Source organism: Megascapheus bottae, chromosome 6 (genome assembly GCF_031878675.1).
Source record: "Megascapheus bottae isolate mThoBot1 chromosome 6, mThoBot2.hap1, whole genome shotgun sequence".
NCBI lineage: Eukaryota > Metazoa > Chordata > Mammalia > Rodentia > Geomyidae > Megascapheus > Megascapheus bottae.
In genome coordinates, this window is record NC_143514.1 from 62,497,414 (window position 1) to 62,522,437 (window position 25,024).

A 25,024-nucleotide genomic window follows, 5' to 3' on the forward strand; every position below is an offset into this window, starting at 1 on the left:
ACGGAATACAATGACTTCATTTGCTTACCCTTCCTTTATCCATTCTGTCTCCCGCCTTTTGCCCTCCCCCGCCCCCCTACCCCCTAAAAAAGGAACATGTTTCTACTTTGGTATTCGTCTTTATAAACAATACTTCAGATGGAATTGTTCAGATGGAGTTATTATGCCTTTGGATTCTTCCCCTAAATATACTCTTCTTTAGTCAGTTTGTTTATATTTTAATTCATTGAGTCCTGTGTATATTATCATGCCTATTTGTATTTTACATCTACCTTCCATATCTAAGAGAAAGAAGTTTGTCTCTCGGAGCCTGGCTTACTTCACTTAACCTGATTTGTTCTAAGTCCTTTCATTACCCTGCAAATGATGTAATATTAACCTTTTTTTTTTTGTTTTTGCCAGTCCTGGGGATTGAACTCAGGACCTGAGCCCTGTCCTTGTGTTTTCCTCTAGGCTAGAATACCACTTGAGCCACAGCCACCACTTCCAGTTTTTCTGTGTATGTGGTACCAAGGAATTGAACCTGGGTCTTCGTGCATGCTAGGCAAGCACTCTACCACTGGGCCCAACTCCCAACACCCATGTTTATCTTTTTAATAAATCAGTAAAATCAATGTCATTTCTACTGTCATTGCATCTAGTCTCTCATCCTGAATATGTTTTCCTTCATTTTTATAAAATGAAGGAAATAACATTACCCACATCTAAGGTATGTGGCAGTGATTGTAAAAGCCATTATTAGTTCATAGTGTATATTAAGTTATCAGCTTTTAAGTGTTCTCAAAAATAGTACTTTAGATTTTACCAAAGTGTGTTGTTCTAAACTTAGTTATTTGTGAATTACTGGTTTTGGTTTTATCTTGTCAGTTAGCAGGGCTTGAATTTAGAGCCTATCTTGGCTTCCTTGCTCTTGAGGGCATTCTACCACTTGAACTATGTCTCCAGTCCAGCATTCTGTTGGTTAATTGGAGATAAGGTCTCAGAAACTTTTCTGCCTGAGCTGATTTTGAACCACAATTCTCTAGGTCTCAGCTTCCTAAGTAGCTAAGATTATGGGCATGAGCTACAGTGCCCAGCTATGTTATCATTATTATAGGTATCTCCATACTGTTGTATCCATTGTTATAGCTTCTATTCTTCAAAATCGTTTTGTAGGAGGTTGAAGAAATACCTTGAAGATGAGGCAGAGGTATCAGGAAGTGATGTGGGCAGTGAAGATGAGTATGATGGACAAGAGATTGATGAATATGAAGAGGATGTAAATGATGAAGTACTTCCTTCTGATGAGGAACTGCAGAGTCAAATCAAGAAAATACACATGTTTGTATCCCAGCAAGTCCTTCTAAGTAATATGGTCCCTGTTAAGCCAGTGCCTATACCCTGCCAGAGTGTTTCTGGTATTGAGCCCTTTATTTCTCTTGTTTGTAGGAAAACAATGTTGGATGATGATAAGCGTCAACTACGTTTATATCAAGAGAGGTACCTTGCTGATGGGGATTTACACAGCGATGGTCCTGGACGAATGAGGAAATTCCGATGGAAAAACATAGGTACCTTGATTGCTGTTTTCAGAAACAAATGGTTCCATTGCATTTGTCCAGCTTATGATGATAAATGGCAATCAAAACAAAAAACTAGGGGCTAAGAATGTGGCTTAGTGGTAGAATGCTTGCCTAGCATGCATGAGCCCTTGGTTTGATTCCTCAGTACCATATACACAGAAAAAGCTGGAAGTGGCACTGTGGCCTAAGTGGGAGAGTGCTAGCTTTGAGCAAAAGAAGCTCGGGGACAGTGTTCAGGCCCTGAGGTCAAGCTCCCAAACTGGCAAAAGAAAAAAAGAACTACAGATTTTGTTTTATGTTAGTGGGTGGGATTAAAATGGGGATATGTCATTATATAGTGAATTATGAGTATATTTTGTGTCTGATAACCCTCTCCTGTGAGACTGTAGAATACCAAAACCCTTGTCTTTCTTTTCTTTAGATGATGCTTCTCAGATGGACTTGTTCCACAGAGACTCTGACGATGACCAGATTGAAGAACAGCTTGATGAGACAGAAGCCAAATGGAGGAAAGAACGAATTGAAAGAGAGCAGTGGCTTCGGGACCAGGTAGAAAGTCTTTCAGAGAATTGCCTATGCTGGCCCCAGTTATAAAGTTGAAAGGTGCCAGTCAACTATCTTATCATGAGAGTTTCAAAATATTACTGACCCCTTTAATTATTGAGTTTGCTTTTTTTGCATTGATATTACATGGATACTTTAGTGTTTCAAAATTTTTCTTTTCTCTTGCAAAGAGCAAAAGTTGTAAAAAGTCCAACAACAAATATCCCCCAAACCAACTTCACAATCCAAATAATGTTAGCAATTTATGAAAGGTACAGAGTTTTCAGTTAATACTCTATGATTTTTATTATCAGGCCCAACAGGGGAAAATTACAACTGAAGAAGAAGAAGAAATTGGGGAAGACAGTCAGTTTATGATGTTAGCCAAGAAAGTCACAGCCAAAGCACTACAGAAGAATGGTGAGTTCTTGTTTATTCTTAGAGTTTAGTTGTTTAGTTTACTAGTGTTGGAGCCTTGGCAGTGAATAAATTTAGCCCAGGACTGGCAAAAAAAAAAAAAAGAGAGAGAGAGAGACCCCACAGAGATGAGGAGAGACGGTGAACTTGGATCTTAAACTGTTGAGCAAGTAGTTGTATGTAGCTTGTTTTGCTTTCTATGCAAACTCAATAGTAGTGAATTCCGGCTTATCTATTTTGGTTGGTCAGAACAATACAGAGTTGGGATTTGAGTCTAGGTATACTTATCTCCAGAAATTAGTCTCTTTCTTTTCTTTTTTTTTTTTTTTTTTTTGCCAGTCCTGGGCTCGAGCTCAGGACGTGAGCACTATCCTTGGACTTTCTCAAGGCTAGAGCTCTACCCACTTGAGCCTCAGCACCACTTCTGGCTTTTTTTCCTATGTATGTGGTACTGAGGAATCGAACCTGGGTCTTCATGCATGCTAGGCAAGCACTCTACCACTAGGCCAAACTCCCAGCCAGAAATTAGTCTCTTAAACATTACTACACACTCAAACCATTATTGTTAATAATTAAATTCAACATAGTTGTCTCGTTGCTTAGGAAAAAAAAGTCAAGGGCCTGGTGCGGTGGCTCACGCCGGTAATCCTAGCTACTCTGGAGGCTGAGATCAAAGGATCAAGGTTCAAAGCCAGCCCGAGCTTACATAGGACCTGAGACTCTTACCTCCACTTAACCTCTAGAAAATGGTAAATGGGGTTTGGCTTAAGGGCAGGGCAGCAGCCTTGAGCTGAAGAGCTTGGGGACACTGTCCAGGCCGAGTTCAAACCCCATGACCTACCAAAAAAAAAAAAATGTCAAATATTTTAATGGAGCCAGGTGCTGGTGGCTCATACCTGCCAACCTAGCTACTCAGGAGGCTGAGATCTGAGCATTGGGATTTAAAGCCAGCCTGGGCAGGAAAATCTGAGAATCTTATCTCCAGTGAACTAGAAAACTGGAAGTAGAATTGTGGCTCAAAGTGGTAGAGTGCTATCCTTGAGCAAAAGAGCTCATGGATAGCTCAGGCACTGAATTCAAGTCCCACAACCAGCAGAGAAAAAAAAAAAAAGTATAATGGAAAAATGCAAAAGTAAGACTTCACTTGAGTAGTCAATAAGCCATTGTTGGAAATGCCACAGAACTGAGATTAGGGGCCAACCTAGGAAATAATACTACGAAAGTGTGTGGGGGGGGGATAATACAGGTCTGTATAATAGAAAGAAATGGAGTCTCTTCATAATCTTAATGCATTGATTATGAAAGACACTATAGTTGCAAAGAGTCCATTATAAAATAAACAAATTCTTGTGGCTTTAGTTACTGATTTTATTCCAGGGTTTGTTTAAATGTAAAATTAAATCTACCAACATTTGCCGAGAACAGCCTTCTCTGTCTTTTCTTTCCAGCCAATCGGCCTGTGGTTATTCAGGAATCAAAGGCTCTTCCCTGTAATCCTTTTGAAGCCATCAGACCAGGACTTGCTAATCAGGTTAGTTGTGACCACATTAGTCTGACTTCATGGTCAAGAATAAAGCCCTGGCTTTAGGAATAGTCTCTGGAAAGGGTGGTGGCCACAGAAAATGGAAGTAGATGTCAGGAAAGACTGCTGCTTCTTTTCTACTTAAGAAATGTGGCGGTATGTCCCCTCACTGCCTGAAGGAAGTAGCAACTTTTTATTCTCTGCTTGGCACTTGGGATTTAATTCTAATGATTCTTCTTTCCTCAGCCCAAAACAGGTTCATTGCTAAACCAGCCCAAAGCTGTGCTTCAGAAACTAGCTGCCCTCTCTGACCTCAATCCCAGTGCTCCCAAAAATGCAAGAAACTTTGTCTTTCATACACTTTCTCCTGTGAAGGCTGAGGTGGCAAAGGAATCGTCTAAATCTCAGGTAGGGAATTTGATAAATAATGTGGTACCTCCCCAAAGCAGAATTTACTTATTTTAGTTAAAAAAACAATCAGGGGTCCAGGCGCTGGTGTCTCACACCTGTAATTCTAGCTACTCGGAAGGCTGAGATCTGAGGAGCAAGGTTGGAAGCCAACCCAGGCAGAAGAGTCTACGGAGACTCTAATCTCCACTAAAACTACCAAAAAAAAAAAAAAAAGGCCAGAAGTAGAGCTGTGGCTCAAATGGTAGAGTGCTAGCCTAGGTGGCTCATACCTTTAATCCTAGCTACTCAGGAGGCTGAGATCTGAGGATCATGGTTCAAAGTCAGCTTGGGCACTTAAAAGTCTAAAAAGTCCATGAGACTCTTATCGCCAATTAATCACTAGACATGGAAAGTGGGTCTGTGGCTCAAGGAATAGGGTGGTAGCCTTGAGCTGAAGAGCTCAGGACAACACCCAGGTCTATAGTTTAGGTCCCAGACTGACCTAAAAAAAGAAAAGAATCAAGGTTCAAAGCCAACTGGGCACAAAAGGACCAGAGACTCTTATCTCCAATTACTGTCCAGAAAATAGGAAGTGGGGCTTAGCTCAAGGGTAGGGCAGTAGCCTTGAGCTTTAGAGCTCAGAGACAGCACCCAGGCCCAGGGATAGAGCGGTAGCCTTGAGCTGAAGAGCTTAGGGACAGCGCCCAGGCCAAGTTCAAGCCCTGTGACCCCCCCCCCATATAAATATAAATAAATAAAATTGACTTAGGTGTTTGGCCTAGTTGTAGAGTGCTTGCCTAACCTGCACAAGGACCCAAGTTCAATTCCTTGGTACCACGTACATAGAAAAAGCCAGGAATGGTGCTGTGGCTTAAGTGGTAGGGCTCTATCCTTGAGAAAGCCCAAGGACAGTGCTCAGGTACTGAATTCAAGCCCCAGGACAGGCAAAAAATAAAATAAATAGCCAGGCTGGGTGGCTCATGCCTGTAATCCTAGTTACTCATGAGGCTGAGATCTGAGGATTGAGTTTCAAAGCCAGCCCAGGCAATAAAGACTGGGAGAGACTCTTATCTCTAGTTAACCACTAGAAAATGGGAAGTGGGGCTGTGGCCTTGAGTTGAAGATCTCAGGGACAGCATCCAGGCCCAGAGTTATGACAAAAATAAATATATAAATAATAAGTGGCCGGGAGCATGGCCTAGTGGTAGAATGCTTGCCTAGCATGCACAAAGCCTGGGGTTCGATTCCTTGGTACCACATACACAGAAAAGCTGGAAGTGTACTGTGGCTCTAATGGTAGAATGCTAGCCTTGAGAAAGCTCAAGGACAGTGCCTATTCCCTGAGTTCAAGCCCTAGGACTGGCAAAAATTAATTAATTAATTAATTCATTATAATAAAAAGCAGGGCCTGGAGTTTGGCCTAGTGGTAGAGTGCTTGCCTAGCATACATGAAGACCCAGGTTCGGTTCCTTGGTACCATATAGAAAAAAGCTGGAAGTGGTACTGAGGCTCAAGTGGTAGAGCTCTTCCCTTGAGAAAGGACAGTGTTCAGGCCCTGAGCTCAAGCCCAGGACTGGCAAAAAAATAAAAATAAATAAATAAAATAACAAGACAAAAACAAACAAATTCTGGGATTTTTGTTGTTGTTGTTGTTTGTATTGTCGATCCATCATGATTTAACTGTGATTTGCTTACATACTAACTGAAGGTTAGTACCTGTATGAACTGACCCTGACTCCCTCTCTGTTTTCCAGGTGAGGAGAAGAGGCCCATCATTAATGCCATCTCCTTCTCCTAAGCGCCTCAAAACAGATAATAGCACTTCACAATCAAAGCAAAGCATCTTCAAATACTTGGAAAGCTAGCAGCACCAAGAATGCTGGCATCTCTACTCAGATTGGTCTGAGAAGTTTCCTTTCTCCATAATCAATGCATTAAGATTATGAAGAGACTCCAGTTCTTTCTACTGTATGGATCTGGTCGCCTTTTTCCTAGGTTGGCCACTCTATGATTTTTCCACTACTGGCTCATGAAATGCTTGAGTGAAGTTTCACTTCCTCCATGAAATATTTGACATTTTTTCCTAACAGTCTCCTGGGTTGATGCCTCTTTGTGATAGAAATCATTGAAGGATGAGGATGAAGAGAAGGAAAGTGTGTGGCATTACAAATAATTACAGAAAATTGTGAAAATCAATATCTAAATAATCTTTTCAAACTCATGAGATTCATACCATGGTGACCATGACTCAGTAAAGGGGAGACTTCTTAGATGCCGGGCCTAGGGACCAACGAATGGGCTGTTGTATTAGTCGTGTCCCTTTTGTTTTCCTATATACTTCCCAAAGTCTGAAGTTTCTAGTTAGCTTTTCTGCCTTTGTCATAAGGCCTTTCTAATAAGTCCTTAAATTAGGACTAACATTTTCTGGACTCTTTATTCAGTTTAGAAAGCTGTTAGCTCTAATTTTCTGGAGTTAAGGGATGAAGATAAAGGGTAGTATCTGCCCACATTAGGAAATCTGTGGAGCAGAAACCTTTCTTAGGACTGAATTTTCCATTTGAAACATTCCAGGACCTCCCCATATCACCCTAACAGAAAGAGGCATAGCCATTATTTTATTTCATGACCAATTAGAACATTTTTCTTTTTTTTTTTTGTCGGTCATGGGATTTGAACTCTGGGCCTGGGCACTGTCCTTAAGCTCTTCAGCTCAAAGCTACCGCCCTAACCCTTGAGCCATAGCATCACTTCCTTAATTTTTTTTTTTCTGAGTCAGGATTGGGCTTGAGAAATTCGAAGAAGTTTCTGTTTTTCACTGGGAGATAGGGAGGACCAATTGAAGTGGTAAATTAAGACCTAAAGTTTTCTAACACTCAAGATACTGACTTTAATAGAAGTCATGTTTGTATATTTGTAATCTTATACTGGGGAAATGTGTATAAAGCTATTTTAATATGTATGTAGATTTTCAATAAATCTCAATGCCTGGAAGGTTGATATCCAGCTTGTATGCTTATCTCAGGAAGGGTCTTGGGATCTGGAGTGAGAGGCTGCTGCAGTTGTTCCTGCATTGACTTCTCAGTCCCTGTGGATTAACCATGCAATATACATGATCATACATGCTGCCATAGTGGTTTGTTCAGTGCAGGTAAGTAAGGAGAAGAGTTTACAGTCATTTCTCTTAGTTTTCTTTACATGTATATCTTGTTAGCCGTGGACTCAAAGTGAAGATTCTTGCCTCTTTCTTTGAGCTCTCTAAATAGGTTATGTAGATTCTTTTGGTTCTTTTTTTTTGGAAGAGTATGGGCATCATACTCAAGATCTTGTTCAAGCTAAGCAAGCACTGTGCCATTGAACTATTAACCCTCCTCCTTCCCCCAAAACACACGCACGCGCACTCACACACATCCGTGTGCTTTTGTTTTGGAGAGAAGAAAATTGGAATTGAATCATCACTGCCTGAAGAATCTGAGAAGCAAGTGATTTTTCTTTGAGGCTCCAGTAATAACTGTAGTTTTTGAAGAAAAATAGTCTTTAACTCTAAGGCACTTTCCTTGTGTCAGTACAGCTGCCACTAAGCAGCTAAGCCTCACCTTGGTATCAGGATCGGATGGAAGAGTTCTGAACTGACACATCCTCTGTCCAAAGCGCTGAGCTCTCAGCATCTGTTGTGTTGTAATGAGATGATAGAGCCCCAGGGCTACCATTATGACTCTTAGTAGGACTCAGCAGCTCTGCTCCCTTGGAAATTACTATTTGGAGGAATGATGGGCCAATCATTTGGGAAGTAGAGTATGCTCAGAGTCAGTCCTTTCATCCCCTTGCTTCATATGTAAGTTAGGATATGTGGTATTAAATTGCTTAAGCAGGCCTCTTCACTTCATCTTACTCATTTTGTTTTCAGTTTACATCTAGCACAAGCTAGATGAAAGTCCCTTCAATAAAGCATCAGATTGGGGCCGGGAGTTTGGCATAGTGGTAGAATGCTTGCCTAGCATGCACGAAGGCCTGGGTTCGATTCCTCGGTACCACATACATACAAAAAAAGCTGGAAGTGGTGCTGTGGCTCAAGTGGTAGAGCTCTATCCTTGAGAAAAGTCCAAGGATAGTGCTCAGACCCTGAGTTCAAGTCCCATGACTGGCAGAAAAAAAAAAAGAATCAGATTATATCCACTAAAGCTCTAGAGATGTGGTGCCAACTCAGATCTCTGGGATTCCCTCATTTTATCAACTGCTTTTCTACAAAGTTCTCCCCACTTTGAGAATTTCTAATGGTCAGGACCGAAGACAATCTTTCTGGCACTTAGTACTGGGATTTGAACTCAGAGCATTGCATTTGTTAAGCAAGTGCTTTTCATAATCTTTTCCATTACTCCCCCCATTTTAGCTTTTGTTTGTTTTTGGTCAGTTTGGTTGGTTTGGTCAGTTTTGTCACTTAAGGCTAGGGCTCTACCTCAGTATCCCTTCTGATTTTCTGGTAGTTAATTGGAGATAAGAATTTCATGAGGGGGCCAGGAGTTTGGCCTAGTGGTTAAAGTGCTTGCCTAGCATGCATGAAGACCCGGGTTCGATTCCTCAGTACCACATATAGAAAAAAGCCAGAAGTGGTGCTGAGGCTCAAGTGGTAGAGCTCTAGCCTTGAGAAAATCCAAGGACAGTGCTCAGGCCCTGAGCTCAAGCCCAGGACTGGCAAAAAAAAAGAATTTCATGAGGGCTGGGAGTTTGGCCTAGTGGTTAAAGTGCTTGCCTAGCATGCATGAAGACCCGGGTTCGATTCCTCGGTACCACATACATAGAAAAAAGCCGGAAATGGTGCTGAGGCTCAAGTGGTAGAGCTCTAGCCTTGAGAAAGTCCAAGGACAGTGCTCAGGCCCTGAGCTCAAGCCCAGGACTGGCAAAAAAAAAAGAATTTCATGAACTTTCTTGCCCCAACTGGCTTTGAACTGTGATCCTCATATCTTGCTGGGAGCCGAATAACGCCATGTCTAATAACTTTCTGAGACAAGACAAGAGGCAGGGCACAAGACTTGATTACCATTGGTTACAGATGTGTTATGGCTATATCACTCTCTGCTGAGACCTAGAGTGAGGATAGATTAGCTAGAGGGACTTCCTCAGGAGCAGGGTTTTTGGGGAGAGAGATTCCTGCCTTGACAAACCTGGCTGATGCTTCTGTTTGTCCGTTTGTCCTCTGGGGAAGGAGGGCTGGGTGCAGGCGGACAGTGAGCTCTCTCCTCTCGCTTGGCTTGTCCTGGCGTGTTTTCCCTATCCCTTCTGCTGATCAAGAGGGACCGGGGAAGAAGGACCCTGACAATATCTCAGCATCCTGAGTAGCTAGGATTACAGGCATGAGCTATCAGTGTCTCACCGCTTTAAACAGAATCTTGCTTTTTGCCTGGGCTCCTGTCAGATCACAATGCTATTACCTATGACTTTCCGGATAGCTGGGATCGCGGGTGAATACCATCATTCGTGGTTTATTGGTTGAGATGAAGTCTCACCTTATCTCTATCTTCTGAGTAGCTGTGATTACAGGTGTGAGCCACTGTTGATAGTCATTTGGCCATAAGAACTTTTAATGGGTGTTTTCTATTTTTGCCTCCCCATGTTGTTGTGCCTGACAACTCTGTGGCTTCCTTTTCTGGGATTTGTGCACCTAAGGAGAGAATTCTTAGAGAAAAGTTGTCATAATTCTATTTGATTATCTTATTCCTGAGATAGTATTTAGTTTCTATCTTTATATCTGACTCATATCCTGTCACACACCTCTGTAACTACAGGCAGTCACGTGAGCAGGAAAACTGAAGAGCATTCTTGAAACCTCCTTCTTAACTTCCATAATTGAACAATATCCTGTTCTTTCCTAACTGCAACTTGAATCAGCTCACTTGTTCCAGCTCTACAATCAGTGTTCTACCCCCAAATGCCACAGTTACTTACCAAGGTAGTGCAGATGCCTCCTGATGTCCTCATTTCTGCTTTTGCTTCCCTTTCATCCAATCTGCACAGCAGCCCAAAGGTAACCTTTACATACACATAAATTGGAGGATGCAATGCCCTACTTACAACCTTTCAGTAGGGGGTGGGAGGCAGTGGCTCATTCCTATAATCTTAGCTACTCAGGAAGCTGAGATCTATGGATTGTGATTCAGAGCCAGCCCAGGCAGAAGTCCATGACATTAGACGATCTCTAATTAACCAGCAAAAAACTGGGTTAGAGTTAGGGCTCAAGTGGTAGAGTACAAACCATGAGTTAAAAAGCTGAGTAACAGCACACATCCCTGAGTTCAAGCCTCAGTTCTCACACACACACACAAAATCCTTTCAATATTGTTTTTTACACCTTGTACAAGCTAGATGAAAGTCTCTTCTATAGAACATCAGAGGGTATAAGATACAGCACAATGGTTGAGTGTGTGCTTAGCATGCACAAGACCCTTAGCTCAGTCACCAGCATCAGGTTTCTTTAAACCTTCCAATGTCCTCCACACTCAGAATAAAGCTTGTGTCCCAGAAAGCCTTGCATGATAAAACTGCCTCTTGTGCAGGGTACCGTGGCTCACACCTATAATCCTAGCTGTTCAGGAGGCTGAGAGCTGAGAATCGAGGTTCAAAGCCAAGCACTAAAGTCTATGAGACTCTTCTCTCCAATTAACCACCAGAAAACTGGAAGTGCACTGTGGCTCAAGGGGTAGGGCAGTAGCCTTGAGCTGAAGAGCTCAGGAATAATGCCCAGGTCCAGAGTTCAAGTTCCATGACCCACAAAAAAAAAAAAAATCCTGCCTCACCATCAGTTCATCCCCTTTACATTCAGTCTTGGGCCTTCTGAAGTTTCCTTCCCATTTTGATTGCCCTCTTTCCAACCTCCCTTTTTTATCTGGCTAACGTATAATCTCAAAATGTTAGCTTAAGTCTAATTTCTCAGAAATGCTTCTGACCCATTCTACCCTTTTGTATTTAGTAATCATTGTAAATGTTTCCTACTATTTTGGACTTTTTTTTATAATCACAATTTGTCTCCTATACCCTAAACTTGAAAATAGAGACCAGGAGGCTGGGAGTTTGGCCTAGTGGTAGAGTGCTTGCCTAACATGCACGAAGACCCAGGTTCAATTCCTCGGTACCACATACATAGAAAAAAAACTGGAAGTGGTGCTAAGGCTCAAGTGGTAGAGCTCGAGCCTTGAGAAAGTTCAAGGACAGTGCTCAGGCCCTGAGCTCAAGCCCAGGACTAGTCTAAAAAAAAAAAAAAGGAAAATAGAGACTATGTGTAGTTTGTTTATAAGAAGAAGTGAAGGAAGGAAGGAACAAAAAATTATCCAAGTGTTGGATGGCCTTGGAAGGGTTATGGTGAAAAGCTTGGAGCTGAGTTACTTAACAGTGCTTTCTGATATCAGGCAGAATGGGATAAAAGTGATTCCCTTGGACCAGGAGTATGGCCTAGTGGTAGAGTGCTTGCCTAGCATGCAGGAAACCCTGGATTTGATTATTCAGTACCACATACACAGAAAAAGCCAGAAGTGGTGCTGTGGCTCAACTGGCGGAGCACTAGCCTTGAGCAAAAAGTGTCCAAGGACAGTGTCCAGGCACTGAATCCAGGCCCCAGGACTGGCAATTAAAAAAGAAGGTGGAGAAAAAGGAGGAAGTGATTTCCTTGTGAGCTCTTGAGATCTCTGTGAATCCTTGTTCCCTCTGAAACTTGGAAGTGGCCTGACCTTAGGTAAGTCAATTGTTTCTGAACTTTTTTCCTCAATTGTAAAAAACTATTGGGACTAAAAACGAGACTTCGGACCTGCAGCCCCAGCTACTTGGGAGGCAGAGATAGGAGGCTCTCAGTCTGAAGTTGTACCAGCAAAATCTCAAGACCCTAACTGGAAAAACAAAACAAAAACAAAACCAACAAAAACCCACTAGTGCTGGGAACATGGCTTAGTAGTAGAGCGCTTGACTAGCATGCATAAGGTCCTGGGTTTGATTCCTCAGTACTGCATAAACAAAATCTGAAAGTGGTATAGTAGCTCAAGTGATAGAGTGCTAACCTTGAGCAAAAGAAGCTCAGGGACAGTGCCAGGCGGCTCTGAGTTCAAGCCCCAGACTGGCACAAAACAACACTAAAGAAAAAAGGTCTTCGGGTGTGGCTCAAATGGTACAGCACTTGCCTAGCAAATAGTACTGAAAAAAAGAAATGAAGCTCTTACAAAATGAAAAATGGAGATCGGGGTTAACTGCCTCCAGAAGTATGCAAGGGTAATACAGACTGAGCCACTGTGAAGGAAGGATTACAGCTAGACTTCCACAAGCTCCATACTCAGCCAGCCCCACGAGTACCTGCAGCTAGCTCTGTTCTAAAACAGTGATAGCAGTGGAGGAACTGGAGGAATCGGCATGGCTTTGTGCATGGCAGGTGTCAACCTCAGATTTGTACTTTGGGACCTAGGTACCAGATCTTTCGGTCCCTTTGTTTTATCATCTTGGATCATCCTTCCCATTCCTTTCTTTGGTCCTCTCTTCTCTCACCTTAAAGGTTTTTCATTTTCAGTGTATTGATTCAGTTCTTCCCTGTGGTGGGATATATAATGGGAAGAGGGGGTTTGAAGTAGCTATTGCCTGAGGGCGGTTGGAGGCAGCCATTGGGGACTCTGAATTCTTTGTTTTATTTAGATGAACCGTGGTATTTTTGGTGACTAAGGAGGGTAAGAGGATGCCCCTGCTCTGCACTGGAGAACCATGGGCCTGTTCTAAGGAGTATAAAGTGCCAGGGCAGGGTTGGGAATGAGCTATAGTTGGGTTTTTCAGTTCTTTCTCTTTTTCTTAGAGGCTGGGGGATGGAAAAAGACTGACTGCTCACCCCTCGCTTTGTTTGTCTTGTCTAATTTAACTTACGTTATTTATCAAATAGACAGGTTATTTGGAAAGCCAGATGGACCCAGGCAAAAATCATCTGTATTTTCCAAACATGAAAAATTAGGTTTTGAGAGCCCAGGAGGGAAGGCGTGTGGCGTGTGTGTGTGTGTGTGTGTGTGTGTGTGTGTGTGTGTGTCTGTGTGTGTGTGTGCACGCGCTGCACTCTCTGGGAAAGCAGACTGGGACATTGAATGTCTGTGTAGTCAGATCCAGACATGGGGCTTGAACTCTGGGCCTGGGCACTGTCCCTGAACTCTTTAGCTCAAGACTACTGCTCTACTCCTTGAACCATAGTGCCATTTCCAGCTTTCTCATGTTTAATTGGAGATGAGAGTCTCACAGAATCTCCTGCCTGGGCTGGCTTTGAACCTTGATCCTCAGATCTCAGTCTCCTGAGTAGCTAGGATTATAGGTATGAGCCACGAGTGCCCAACTCAGAAAATTTTCTATGGAATCCGGTATCTCTTCTGCCTCTTTTTCCTTCAAGACCTTTTCTGGGGGGTCAGGGGAGCTTGATCTCAGGGCCTGGGCACTGTTCCTGAGCTCTTTTGCTAGTAGGCTAGTGCTCTACCACTTTGAGCCACAGTACCACTTCAGGTTTTCTGGTGCTTAATTGGAGATAAGAATTTCACAGAATCTCCTGCCTGGGCTGGCTTTGAACCATGATGCTCAGATCTCAGCCTCCTGAGGTGGGATTATAGGCATTAGCCACAATGCCCAGTTCTGTAAGTTTTAATCAGTTCTGATAAGAATGAGTAATAGCTATTGTAGAACGTGTTCTGGCAGCTCTGTTGTCTATCTATCCTGCCCTCTTCCATAGAGCTACATGCTACCATGAGGTTTCTGCAACAGAAACTTTCCTCTCTTGTTCCTTCTATGTTTCTATCCCCAAATAATTACAGATATGGAAATAAGACATTAGGGAAGAGCTTTCTCTCTTCACTTGCTGATGAACAGATAGATAGCTAAAGAACACTGGGAATTGTGAATTGTTTACCCATTAAATAGCCAGGGAAAGAGTTGGACTAGCTTCCTTCTGGTTAATAGTGGCTTGCCCTGTAGCTGCCACCAGGAACTTGTAAATTTTGTGGTTGAGATAACTTTGGGGATCAACATTATTAAGAAGAAATTGAAGCAGGAGGCTGTGGAGGCACAACTTATGGCTGCAATTGAGGAAATGTTCTGGCTGCAGAGAGACTTCCCATTCATATACATGCATGCATGCAGAACAGAGCTAAGACCTTTTGTGGCCTTCAAGAATCATTGGCAACAGCAATAGCACTTGTCCCATTGTGAGTGTCTTTTTTAAGTGTCATTGGACTGCGAAAGCCTCTTAATTACTTGATCTCATCTGAATAATCTGACTTAATACTAGCTCCACAGTTTGTAAGGATTCAATTTTTGAAAAAAGAGAAAGTGTAAAATGTCTGCCTCAAAGCCTGGTATACAGTAAACCTCAATGAATGCTTATGAAATGAATAGAACCCAAATCTAAGTATTAAGATTCTCACTCTAAGGATCAATGTCTATAACATGCTGAATAATTAAGACCCACTGAGGTTAGAGTGTGAGGCATGATCTAAAATGTTTGATGAGCATACATAATCTATGATTGTGATATGGACCCTATGTTGAAGGCCTAATATTGGCTCAGTTGCAAAGAACATTATCAGAAATTCCTTCCACGTTAGTCCCTTTGGCAATTGCCTCAGTTGTAGAGACCCTTACAAGATCAGACTTCTTTCCAGTACAGCCCACATCTGTGATGACAGGTGTATATTCTAACTCCTTAGCAGAGAGCTCAGGCTATCATAGATCTGTATCAAGGTTCAGTTGCTCCTTCCGTCCATTCTTCCTTCTATAGACATTGATTCCAAGCACCATTGTTAATAAATATTCTGCAGGCTAAACTCTCTCAGAGTCAGCCTCCAGTCTAAGCTGTGAGTGTCCTAATCCTGATAGCCAAGGCTTTAGGATAGGAAAGGACAGGCTGCTTTAGCATTTCTCTCATTGGAGGTGTTGATGATATCTCTGTATGCCCACCAGAGGGCAGCAACCTCATAGAAACTGCCCTCCTGAGGCTCTCTGGAGTTGAGCTTTAAGCCTTCTCCCTGGTCCTCTCAGTAGGAATCTCCAGTGTTGGTCAGTATTATCTCCCTTAGTGAGTACTCCCTCCTGCCTGAGGAAAGAAAACTTTCTGAAATTCTAGGCCTTAGTTTTGTCCATTTCAAATTCCTTTCCAGCCAGCACTGAAAGCGAGTAGTCAGTCTTTCTGCTGTTCCCTTCCCCCTCTTCAGCTATGGGAAACTCATTGTCTGGGCTCTCTCACCTCTCACACTTACTGCCCACCACAGATTTGTTTTCTGTGTGACAAGGTAATTATGAACTTGGTGCCAGGAAGCCCAGGGGCCAGTCTGAGGATGGTTACTTCAATCTGGCTCTATTTTACTATTGATTTTTAGTTTTATTTATTACGATGATTTATTTTATTTTGGTGATCTGGCCCTGATGACATGAGGTATGGAGGCAAGAGGGCCAAAGCAAATTTTTTCTTGTCATTCTTTAGTCTCTTAAGACCACCTACTTGGCTTTTTTTTTTTTAATTCAGTGGTTTTAGCATCTTTGTGTGGGTGTGGGGGGAGGAGGGTCATGGGGCTTGAACTCATCCTGGGTGCTGTCCCTGAGCTCTTCAGCTCAAGGCTACCACCCTACCCTTGAGCTAAGCCCCACTTCCCGTTTTCTGGAGGTTAATTGGAGATAAGAGTCTCAGGTCCTTTGTGCCCAGGCTGGCTTTGAACCTTGATCCTCAGATCTCAGCCTCCTGAGTAACTAGGATTACAGGAGTGAGCCACCATGCCGGACTCTTCCTTAATTTCCTCTCTACTCCCTTTACCCTTGGCCACTCTCTCATGCTCTTTTTCTCAGTCTTTCTCTCTCCTTTTCAGGGTCTTGCTATATTGCCCAGGCTGATCTCAAACTGGTGGTCTGAGAAAAGATCCTCCTGTTACTTGAATTCTAAGTAGCTGGGATTATAGGAGTGAAAAACCATCCTTATCTGGAATTTACCTATTTTAACTTGTCCCCAATCTCCAAAATGTCCACAAACCATTTTTTTTTAATTGGACCCAGATATAGCTACAGAAAATTACTAATGGAGAAGGAGAGACAGCAAGTACCGTATCTTTGTTAGGAAACATTACTTTATCCAGCAGATCTTTATTTGCATTCCTGTTGCCTGTCAATTATTTTTACCACTGCCACCACCACCCCCAACTCCCTGCATCATTCTCTGCCCTGATCTCTTGGGAAAGCCCTGAAACAGACCTTGCTATGTGCCCTACTGTTTTTCTTTATTTACTTATTTTTCTCTGTGTATGTTTCTGTGATTGTAAGATGGGTTTGAGAAAGACCAGGAAGCCTTCAGGGAGAGTCAGTTCAGAGTAATGCTTGCTTGACTCTCAAGTTTCTAAAGGTCTCCTACAATACAGGCTACTTCTTTACAAGGAAGAGGAAAAGCTAGCTTTGGCAATAGAGTACAAGTGGGAGGGGCTCTCTGGACTATAGTGTTTGCTCTGGGAATCAACTGAGGCTGAAGGCCATTTGTGGGGCCATATTTCCCTCGGCCTGTTTTCTCTGTGCTTGCCAAGAGAATGAATAAATCATTGTTCAGGGGCGGGATGCAGCTGTCGGGCTCCTCCCCTCGGCACATGCCCCAACTCCAGCTCTTGCATTGAGGGCTGCTGGAGCAGATCAGTTTATACACCCAGCTCCCCAAATCCTATTGAGATCTTCCCCTGTGCACGAGCTCCAGGCTCCAGGCTCATTCAGCTTGGCCCTTTGTGCTGGGGGTTAAGTGGTTACATGTGGGGGACACCCAGAAAGGAGCTGTCAGGTCCTGAAAGGCTAAGCTGATAAAATGCCCTCCTACTGTTGAATGGGTGGGTGTAGAGAAGAGGTGGGCGGCCTTAGGGTGGGGCAGGGGAGAGGGAAAAAGGATTATGGAGCCCAGGGAGGCAGCTGCAAGAAGCTGGTAGACCAAGCACTCTTCCTCCCCCCCCCCAACCTGTTTTTCTTTTGCTTCTCCATCTAATTGCCTCCCTCCATCTTCAGCTCTGGGGGATGTTCCCAAGACTTCAGGACTTTGGATCTGGTGTTTCTGATCTTTTGGTAGAAGGCAGGTAAGGAGAGGCCATTTTTCACTTGGATGCGCTTCTAGAAACCCCAAAACTCCTTCATTCTTTTTCTTTTGGGGAAGCAGAGGAAACTTTAGATGATGACTCATCTTCTAGGTTCCCCTGGTACAATAGATTTGGGAACTGAACCCCCACCAAAGCTTTGAAGCTTTACTCAGGCCTGGAGGTCGAGCTCAGTAGTATAATGTGTGCAGAGCATGCAAGAGGCCCTGAGTTCAATCCCCAGCACTAGAACAAACACAAACAAACAAACAAAACTCCCTATTAGTCAGTCCCCAAGGAGATATTTTAGGTATAAGGATCAGAAAAGGAGAGAAACCTTCCAAGAGGATGAATTGCAAAGATTGTTTGAATGAAGGTGCTTCCAGGGCTAGGAGTATACCTCAGTGGTAGAGGGTTTGTCTAACAAATGAGAGGCCCAAGATCCAATTCTCAGGACTGAAGAAAGATGTTTTTTCCCCTGAGATGGGGAAGTTTAAAATTGGATCAAGCCAGACTGGTGGATTATGCTAGCTACTCAGGAGGCTGAGATTTTAGGATTTCAATTTAAAGCCAGCCCCAGAAGTCAAATCTATGAGACTTTTACTTCAAATTAACCACCAGAAAGCTAGAAGTGGAGTTATAGTTCAAACGGTTAAAAATATCAGCCTTGAATGAAGAAGCCAAAGTGAGTGCAAACTACAGTAGCAAAACAAAACTTAGCTGTATCTGAGCCTCATTTCACAGCTTAGAAAACAGCGACTTTTTTTTTTCTTTTTTTTTTTTTGCCTGTCCTGGGCTTGAGCTCAGGGCCTGAGCACTTCCTTGGGACTTCTCAAGTCTAGAACTCTGCCACTTGAGCTACAGCACACTTCCAGCTTTTTCCTATGTATGTGGTACCGAGGAATCGAACCGGGTCTTTGTGCGTGCTAGGCACTCTACCAATAGGCCAAACTCCCTGCCCCATCAGCCACATTTTTGTAGAAGGCATTCACAATAGACTAGAGTGGCACTTACAAAGGTAACTGAGAAAATTGAAGAGCAAAACCATTGTTTGACAGGTTTTCTAAGCCTTGTTTCTGAAGAGGAGCCAATTCTGGTGGAGTACTCTTCCCTATAGTCTGCCTTAAGGGTATGCCAAAGGTCCTCTTCAGCTGTGCCTGACCTTGGAAGTCCAAGGAACAATGTTCAGAATTAGAATCCTAGTCACCAATATTCAAGGTATATTTGACCTTCTTTAACTCAATTAGTTGAAATGCTCTGACTTGTATTAAGTTCCTAAGGCCGTATGAGGGATACGATAGGTGATGATGTGAGCTCAGGAAAAGAGAGGAACACAGCAATATACTAGATACACCCCGACTAGACCTCTCCAGTCATTTGTCTGCTTCCCACAGGATGACATCTAAGCTCCTTCGAATGGTGATCAAGACCTTGTACAACTGGGCTCACATTATTTCCAGCTTTACTTCCCACCGCCATTGATCCCCTAGCACCAGCTCCAGCCTCTTTGATCTACTGTTTTCTGAACACATTGACTATGTGAACACCTAAGCTTTCTGCTTCCTCTTTGGTGAACTTGTATTCATCCCTCAAGTCCTACCTCAAATATCCCCCTTTATAAAGGCTTATATGCTCTTTTGTGCTCATAACATTTGCCTATTAGCTCTGCTACAGGGGCTTATCATATTGTATTGAAAAAAAAAATAGAAGAAGAACTCTGAGAAGAATCCACTAGAATTAGAAACCCTTTCCCATGGTTTCTTCTCCTCCACTCGGCAAAGGTGTGTTATCGAGGGGTTCTCTGCCCTGCGTGGAGGAAGCCACGCAGATCGTAAAACCTAGCTTCCATTAAATGATTAACAGGCACCACGTGAATATAGAAGTCCAGGTTGTGATAAATGTTACACGCACAGTGTCAAAGGGAGAACTGATGTGGTCTAGGAATCTGTCTCCGGGGACAGACTGAATGCGAGCAAATCGACGTGGAGGGTTGGAGGCGGAGGGGAGAGGGGAGAGAGGGCGGAGGGGAGAGGGGAGAGGGGGCAGAGGGGAGAGGGGAGAGGGTGCGAAGGTGACGCGGAGCTGCAGGGCCCGGGAGGCGGGCGAGGGGGCCGGGGAGGCGGGGGAGGGGGCGCGGGGCCCGGGAGGCGGGCGAGGGGGCGCGGGGCCCGGGAGGCGGGGGAGGGGGCGCAGGGCGGGACGCGCAGGGCGGGACGCGGCGCGCCCTGGAGAAGCCCAGGCGGGATGTGAAGCCGCTGGGGTGGCGGTGAGGCGAACCCCGCGAGCGCCGGGAGGCGGCGGGCCGGGGAGGCCTGGGCCCGGCCCGGGGAGGCGGTTCCTGCGCGGGGCACCGAACCGGCCCACGTGGGCCGAGCCGCCCCGCCCCGCCGCGCTGCGTAGACGCCGCAGTCGGTCGCGGCCTGGGCTGCGCGCACCGCGCGGGACCCCGCACTCCTCCCGCACACACCCCGGGCCGCGTGGACGCCCCCGGCCAGGGACCCTCGGTCTGCAGGGACGAGTTCCCGGAGAGCAGGGCCGGGCGGGACCAGAGCCAGCCCCGCCGGAGCGGGAGTCGCTAGGCCGTGAGTCCAGGCGGAGGTGGGGGGCTTGGGGCCCAGCGGCGGGAGCGGGGGCTCGAGTCTCAGCCTCCGCCCCACTGGGGGAGGACGGGCACCGTCCTCTGTCTCCCGAGGGCTGTCTGCTGCCAGGCGCAGAGGGTTGACCACCCATCCCCATCTAGCAAACAGCGCCCCCTCCCCGCTTTGCGCAGTTCCTCTATTAACGGGGGGGAGGGGGAGTCTCGGTTCTGAAAGAATCCTCACCCCATCCCTGACTGCTTCCCTTGAGGAAAAAGGGCGGGGGAGAAAGGGGCAAGGAGGATGTCTCCAGGCCCCTTCCCTCAAGCCGGGGTACAAAGGGACTGTCCCTGTCCCCACACCATTTCCTCCGGGACTAAGCCCTGCACTGTGCCTCTGGACAGAGGTCCGGCCACTTCACACCGCCCCGCTGCTCCTAAACACCCGAAATCCAAACTTGCTGTCAGTTCTAAACCCCTGTTTTGGTAGAAGTTGACTCCTAGGGAAGACTGGAGAGCGGAGCTCCAGGGTGGGACAAGACATTGCTTCTAGAGCAGTGGGAGGGAAGGAGGAGGAGCAACTCCCAAGGTCTGCGAAGAGCTCCGCCATTCCTGGGCATCAGCCGTGGCCCATTATTGCTGTTTTCCAGAGCACTGGACTCCCACTAGAGTCCCCCTTTGAGTTCACTCATTCAGAAAGGATGTGCATCAGTCATACCTGCTCCCGTCAGATGCCCTGCAGGGTTCTGGGAATATGATTGAGGTCCCTCAGGGAGTCAGACCGTACACTGCCTTGAGCTTGTTTAAAATGAAGACTTAAGCTGGGCGCGGTGGCTCCCGCCTGTAATCCTAGCTACTCAGGAGGCTGAGATCTAAGGATCAGGGTTCAAAGCCAGCTGGGGCCTAAAAAGACATGAGGCTCTTATCTCCAGAAAGATAAGACTTCCCTCTAGAAAATGGGAAGTGGGGCTTGGATCAAGGGTAGGGCAGTAGCCTTGAGGAGAAGAGCTGGGAGACAATGCCCAAGCCCAGGAGTAGGGTGGTAAGCCTTGAGCTGAAAGAGCTCCGGGACAGTGCTCAGGCCAAGTTCAAGCCCCATGACCCACAAAAAAACAAACAAAAAAAAATGAAGACTGGTGGTTGAATAGTCACTTACTGACCATCAACTCTGTATGACAGAGATTGAGAACATACATGGATAAGAGAATGTGGCCCAAGGACAGTGAGGAGCCAGAGGAAGGCAGAATTAATTGTATGGGTTGCTGCTTATTGGCGGAGCCAGAGAATATCAGGAAGCCTTCAGAGAAGTATAGGAATTTCCTGGGAGGCCATGTAGAGACTTAGCCAGAGCTTAGGGGTGGCATTCAGAGCTGTGACAAATCAAATCTACACTTTTAAGTTGGAGGTAGATTTGTGAAAAAGCTGTGGCCAAATCCAGGTCAGAATGGCCAGAACCAAGTGAATGTGGAGATGAAGAATCGTCAGAATGTAGTGACCATTGAGATGAAGCAAAGAAGGAGAGTATGGTAGGATGCACCTAGCCTTCTGGTTGGACAGACTAACTACAGTGAAGTCATCTTGCTGTTTGGATGTATAGCATTTGAGGAGCCTGTGGTCTGTTGCGGGATAGATAGAAGTTAGATCTGGGCTGGAATAGAGCTGAGGGTCACAAATAATACATGGTAGTTCTTGAAGCTACAGCAGAAAAGGGGGTCATTTGGGGAAAAGTGATAGAATGAAAAGACAGCCTGCCTCCGAGGGCTGAGGGGAACCCTGTGCAAGAGACTGGAAACACATGGTCAGGAGGAGAGGAGGAAAATAATGAACTAAGGGCAAGGGGCTGCCTTGCAGCCAGGTTTCTGTGATTTCGGATACCCTGGCTGTCCTGTTGTGATGTGTTCTTCTGTTTTCCCTTCACAGACCAGATGTTCACCATCCAACCAGGACTAGCAGAAGGGGCCCAGTTCCTGGGCAGCCTGCCTCCTGCAGTATGTCAGCCCGAGCTGCAACCAGACAGCAATTCCAACTTCATGGACAGTGCCAAGGATGCCAATGAGAATTGGCATGAGATGCCAAGCAAAGTGGAGCCTATTCATCTGAGGAGCTCCTCTGAGTCACCCTCTGACAACCAGGCCTTCCAGGCCACTGGATGTCTTGATGAGGGGGTTCGCAGTCCCCCGGAGGGTGCAGAGATTGCTGGTGCTGAGCCTGAGAAGTCAGGTGGTCTGGGCAATGTCTGCTCCCCTCTGGAGGACATTGGCTATGCCAGCAGCTCCCTGAGTATTGACAGCCTTAGCAGTCCAGAGCCCACCTGTGGGACTCCTGGAGGCCCTGGTCCTCCAGATCCCTTTCTTCCCTCTGTAGCCCAAGCTATACAGCAACTGCAGGCTCAGGAACGCTACAAAGAGCAGGAGAAGGAGAAACACCATGTACACTTGGTGATGTACCGTCGCCTGGCACTGCTCCAGTGGATCCGGGCCCTGCAGCATCAGTTGGTCGACCAGCAGGCTAGGCTGCAGGAGAGTTTCGACACTATCCTAGACAACAGGAAGGAGCTTATTCGCTGTCTCCAGCAGAGGGCAGCACCATCCCGGCCCCAGGACCAGGGTTAATTGTGCCTCCACAAGTGTGCAAAGGTCTAAGTGTGTATGTGCAGACAAATGTGTGGTTGTGCACAAGTAAGCCGCATGGTTGCCTGTTGGCATGAGTGCATGTAAGTATAAGTGTATGTGTGTGCGTGTATGTATGCCAACACAGGCAGGAATATTCAGGCATATGTGAATGAGCTTTGTGTACACATGTGCACATACAAGCTAACATATACCAGTGTGTAAGAGTGAATGTGTGTGTAGTATATATGTAAGGGTCAGTAAATGTGTATATTTCTATATGGATAGATACCCAGAATAGTGTTTATTAGGTTCATGGGTGAGATATACATGCAGAATGTGTGGGTACTTAGATGGGAGTTTTGAGTATTCAGGCTGATGTCAGGCATACATGAGTGAATCTTTGTGTGTTCAGATCTTTTCAAAAGGATATATGGGGGCTGGAAGTTTGGCCTAGTGGTAGAGTGCTTGCCTAGCATTCACGAAGACCCAGGTTCGATTCCTTGGTACCACATACATAGAAAAAAGCCAGAAATGGTGCTGAGGCTCAAGTGGTAGAGCTCTATCCTTGAGAAAAGTCCAAGGACAGCGCTCAGGCCCTGAGCTCAAGCCCATAACTGGCAAAAAAAAAAAAGGATATATGTATGTGTGTATGCAGGTTTATGCATAGGAAGTATATGTTGACAGCATGTATATTTATGATAGTCTCATAAGAAGGTGTATACAAGTATACATTCAATACACCTGCAGTGCATCCAGCCATACCCTGTGTCATCCAAGTCTACCCCAGCCATTTTTCTCTACTGGGTATCACTGCTTCCTAGCAAAGGAACACTACCTTATTGTCATTTATCTGAGGGTTGTGGCTGGTCCATTCTTCTGGTGCTTCCTCTCACTTATCCAAGACCTTGCTCTGCTAAGGCTCTGTCCCTCTTGTTTGTTTTTCTGTAAGAGGTTCTTTTTGTTTTTCAGTGCTGGGGATCTAACCCAAGTCCTTGTGTATGCTAGGCAAACCCTTTATCAATGAGCTACAAATGGGCTGCTCTGCCCTGCCTTGGCATTTTGCATTTTGTTTAGAGTTTTATCTGGATAGTTGAGGAGAATTGGTATCAGGAAGGAAACTAGAATGATGGTGGCCTGGTGACAGAGAAGGATCTAGAAGACTGGCCTTTTTTTTTTTTTTTTTTGCCAGTCCTGGGGCTTGAACTCAGGGCCTAGGCACTATCCCTGAGCTTCTTTTGCTTAAGGCTGGCACTGTACCACTTGAAACATAGTGCCACTTCCAGCCTTTTCTGTTTATGTGAATTGAACCCAGGGCTTCATGCATATTAGGCAAGCACTCTATCACTAGGCCACATGCTTGAATGCTGCCTTTTGCCATGGGAAGGCGACTGTGGAATCCTGTGAGAAATAGGAAAATGGAGCTCCCAAACAAACTACATCTCTCCACTGGGAAAAGAGGGTGAAATCCATATTAATTGGAGTTTCTGATGAAATTGAATGTATGCTTGTAACCTTGCAAATAATAGACAAGGTGTTCTCAAGCTATTAGGAAAAAATGCATTTCCCTGGGTTCCTACCTTGCTGTGCCTCCCTGACTTTCTAGCATTGAATATCCATTTGGTTTGGGTCATTTCTATGAAATCAGACTGTTGGGAGGAGGCAGAGGTCAACTCTTTAGGTGAACAGGGGGCAATGCAGCTGAGCCTCTGGGGGCTTCTAGAGTTCTGGGTCATACACCCTTCCATCACTGTGACCCTCTAAACAGGGAGTGACAGACTCCAGCAGAGGCTCCATGAGCTGGAGAGTGGTCAAGTCTTGGGGGAACCAAATTTTGGATGCCAAGAACACTGATGGGGAACACTGCCATGGAAAAGGAGTGCTGGCAGTTTAACAATGGCATGGGAACCAGTGATGCCTCTGGCCCTCAGTATCTCCATCTCAAAAACTATGAATATCTTTCTTTCTATCTCTAATTCTATCCCTACTATGTAGATAGGCGAAAGGTTCAGGGAGCGAGGGTGAAGCATGGACCCTGGGGATTTTCCGTCTGTAGATCTTGCATGTTGAATGTGAACTTGGCCTTTGGACCAACCTAGGACAAATAAAAACACATGCCAAGAATTAAATTTCGTGAGTGTTTCTTTGCTGTCTGTGGCCCGGTAGCCTCTTCTAGCCCCATCAGAATTCCTCTCTTGAGCATTGTCGTGGGAAGGGACCACAAGGTGTGAGTTGGAGGAGACATCCAGGAAATCAGACCCTGTACTTGGAAGTTAAGATTGGCTCAAGGCCAGTCAGGGCAGAAAAGTTCGCGAGATCCCTTCTTA

The 25,024-nt window shown here is 45.2% G+C and overlaps 2 protein-coding genes across 2 annotated transcripts in view; both read left to right on the top strand.

Moving 5' to 3' along the window:
* The window catches only part of Clspn (claspin), a 35,502-nt gene extending 28,086 nt beyond the window's left edge, over window positions 1-7,416 (top strand). The window contains exons 19-25 of the mRNA XM_090335242.1: window positions 1,156-1,320; window positions 1,429-1,550; window positions 1,984-2,111; window positions 2,420-2,525; window positions 3,971-4,053; window positions 4,291-4,452; window positions 6,189-7,416. Coding sequence (XP_090191368.1) covers window positions 1,156-1,320; window positions 1,429-1,550; window positions 1,984-2,111; window positions 2,420-2,525; window positions 3,971-4,053; window positions 4,291-4,452; window positions 6,189-6,299 — 877 coding nt within the window. The 3' untranslated portion in view covers window positions 6,300-7,416. The remainder of the gene's footprint in view (window positions 1-1,155; window positions 1,321-1,428; window positions 1,551-1,983; window positions 2,112-2,419; window positions 2,526-3,970; window positions 4,054-4,290; window positions 4,453-6,188) is intronic.
* A 12,501-nt stretch (window positions 7,417-19,917) lies between these two features.
* C6H1orf216 (chromosome 6 C1orf216 homolog) lies at window positions 19,918-24,803 on the top strand. Its single transcript, XM_090335245.1, has 2 exons — window positions 19,918-20,095; window positions 22,009-24,803. Exon 2 carries the CDS (start codon window positions 22,014-22,016, stop codon window positions 22,698-22,700), a length of 687 nt encoding a protein of 228 aa, XP_090191371.1. The 5' UTR covers window positions 19,918-20,095; window positions 22,009-22,013; the 3' UTR covers window positions 22,701-24,803.
* The last annotated feature ends 221 nt before the right edge of the window (window positions 24,804-25,024 follow it).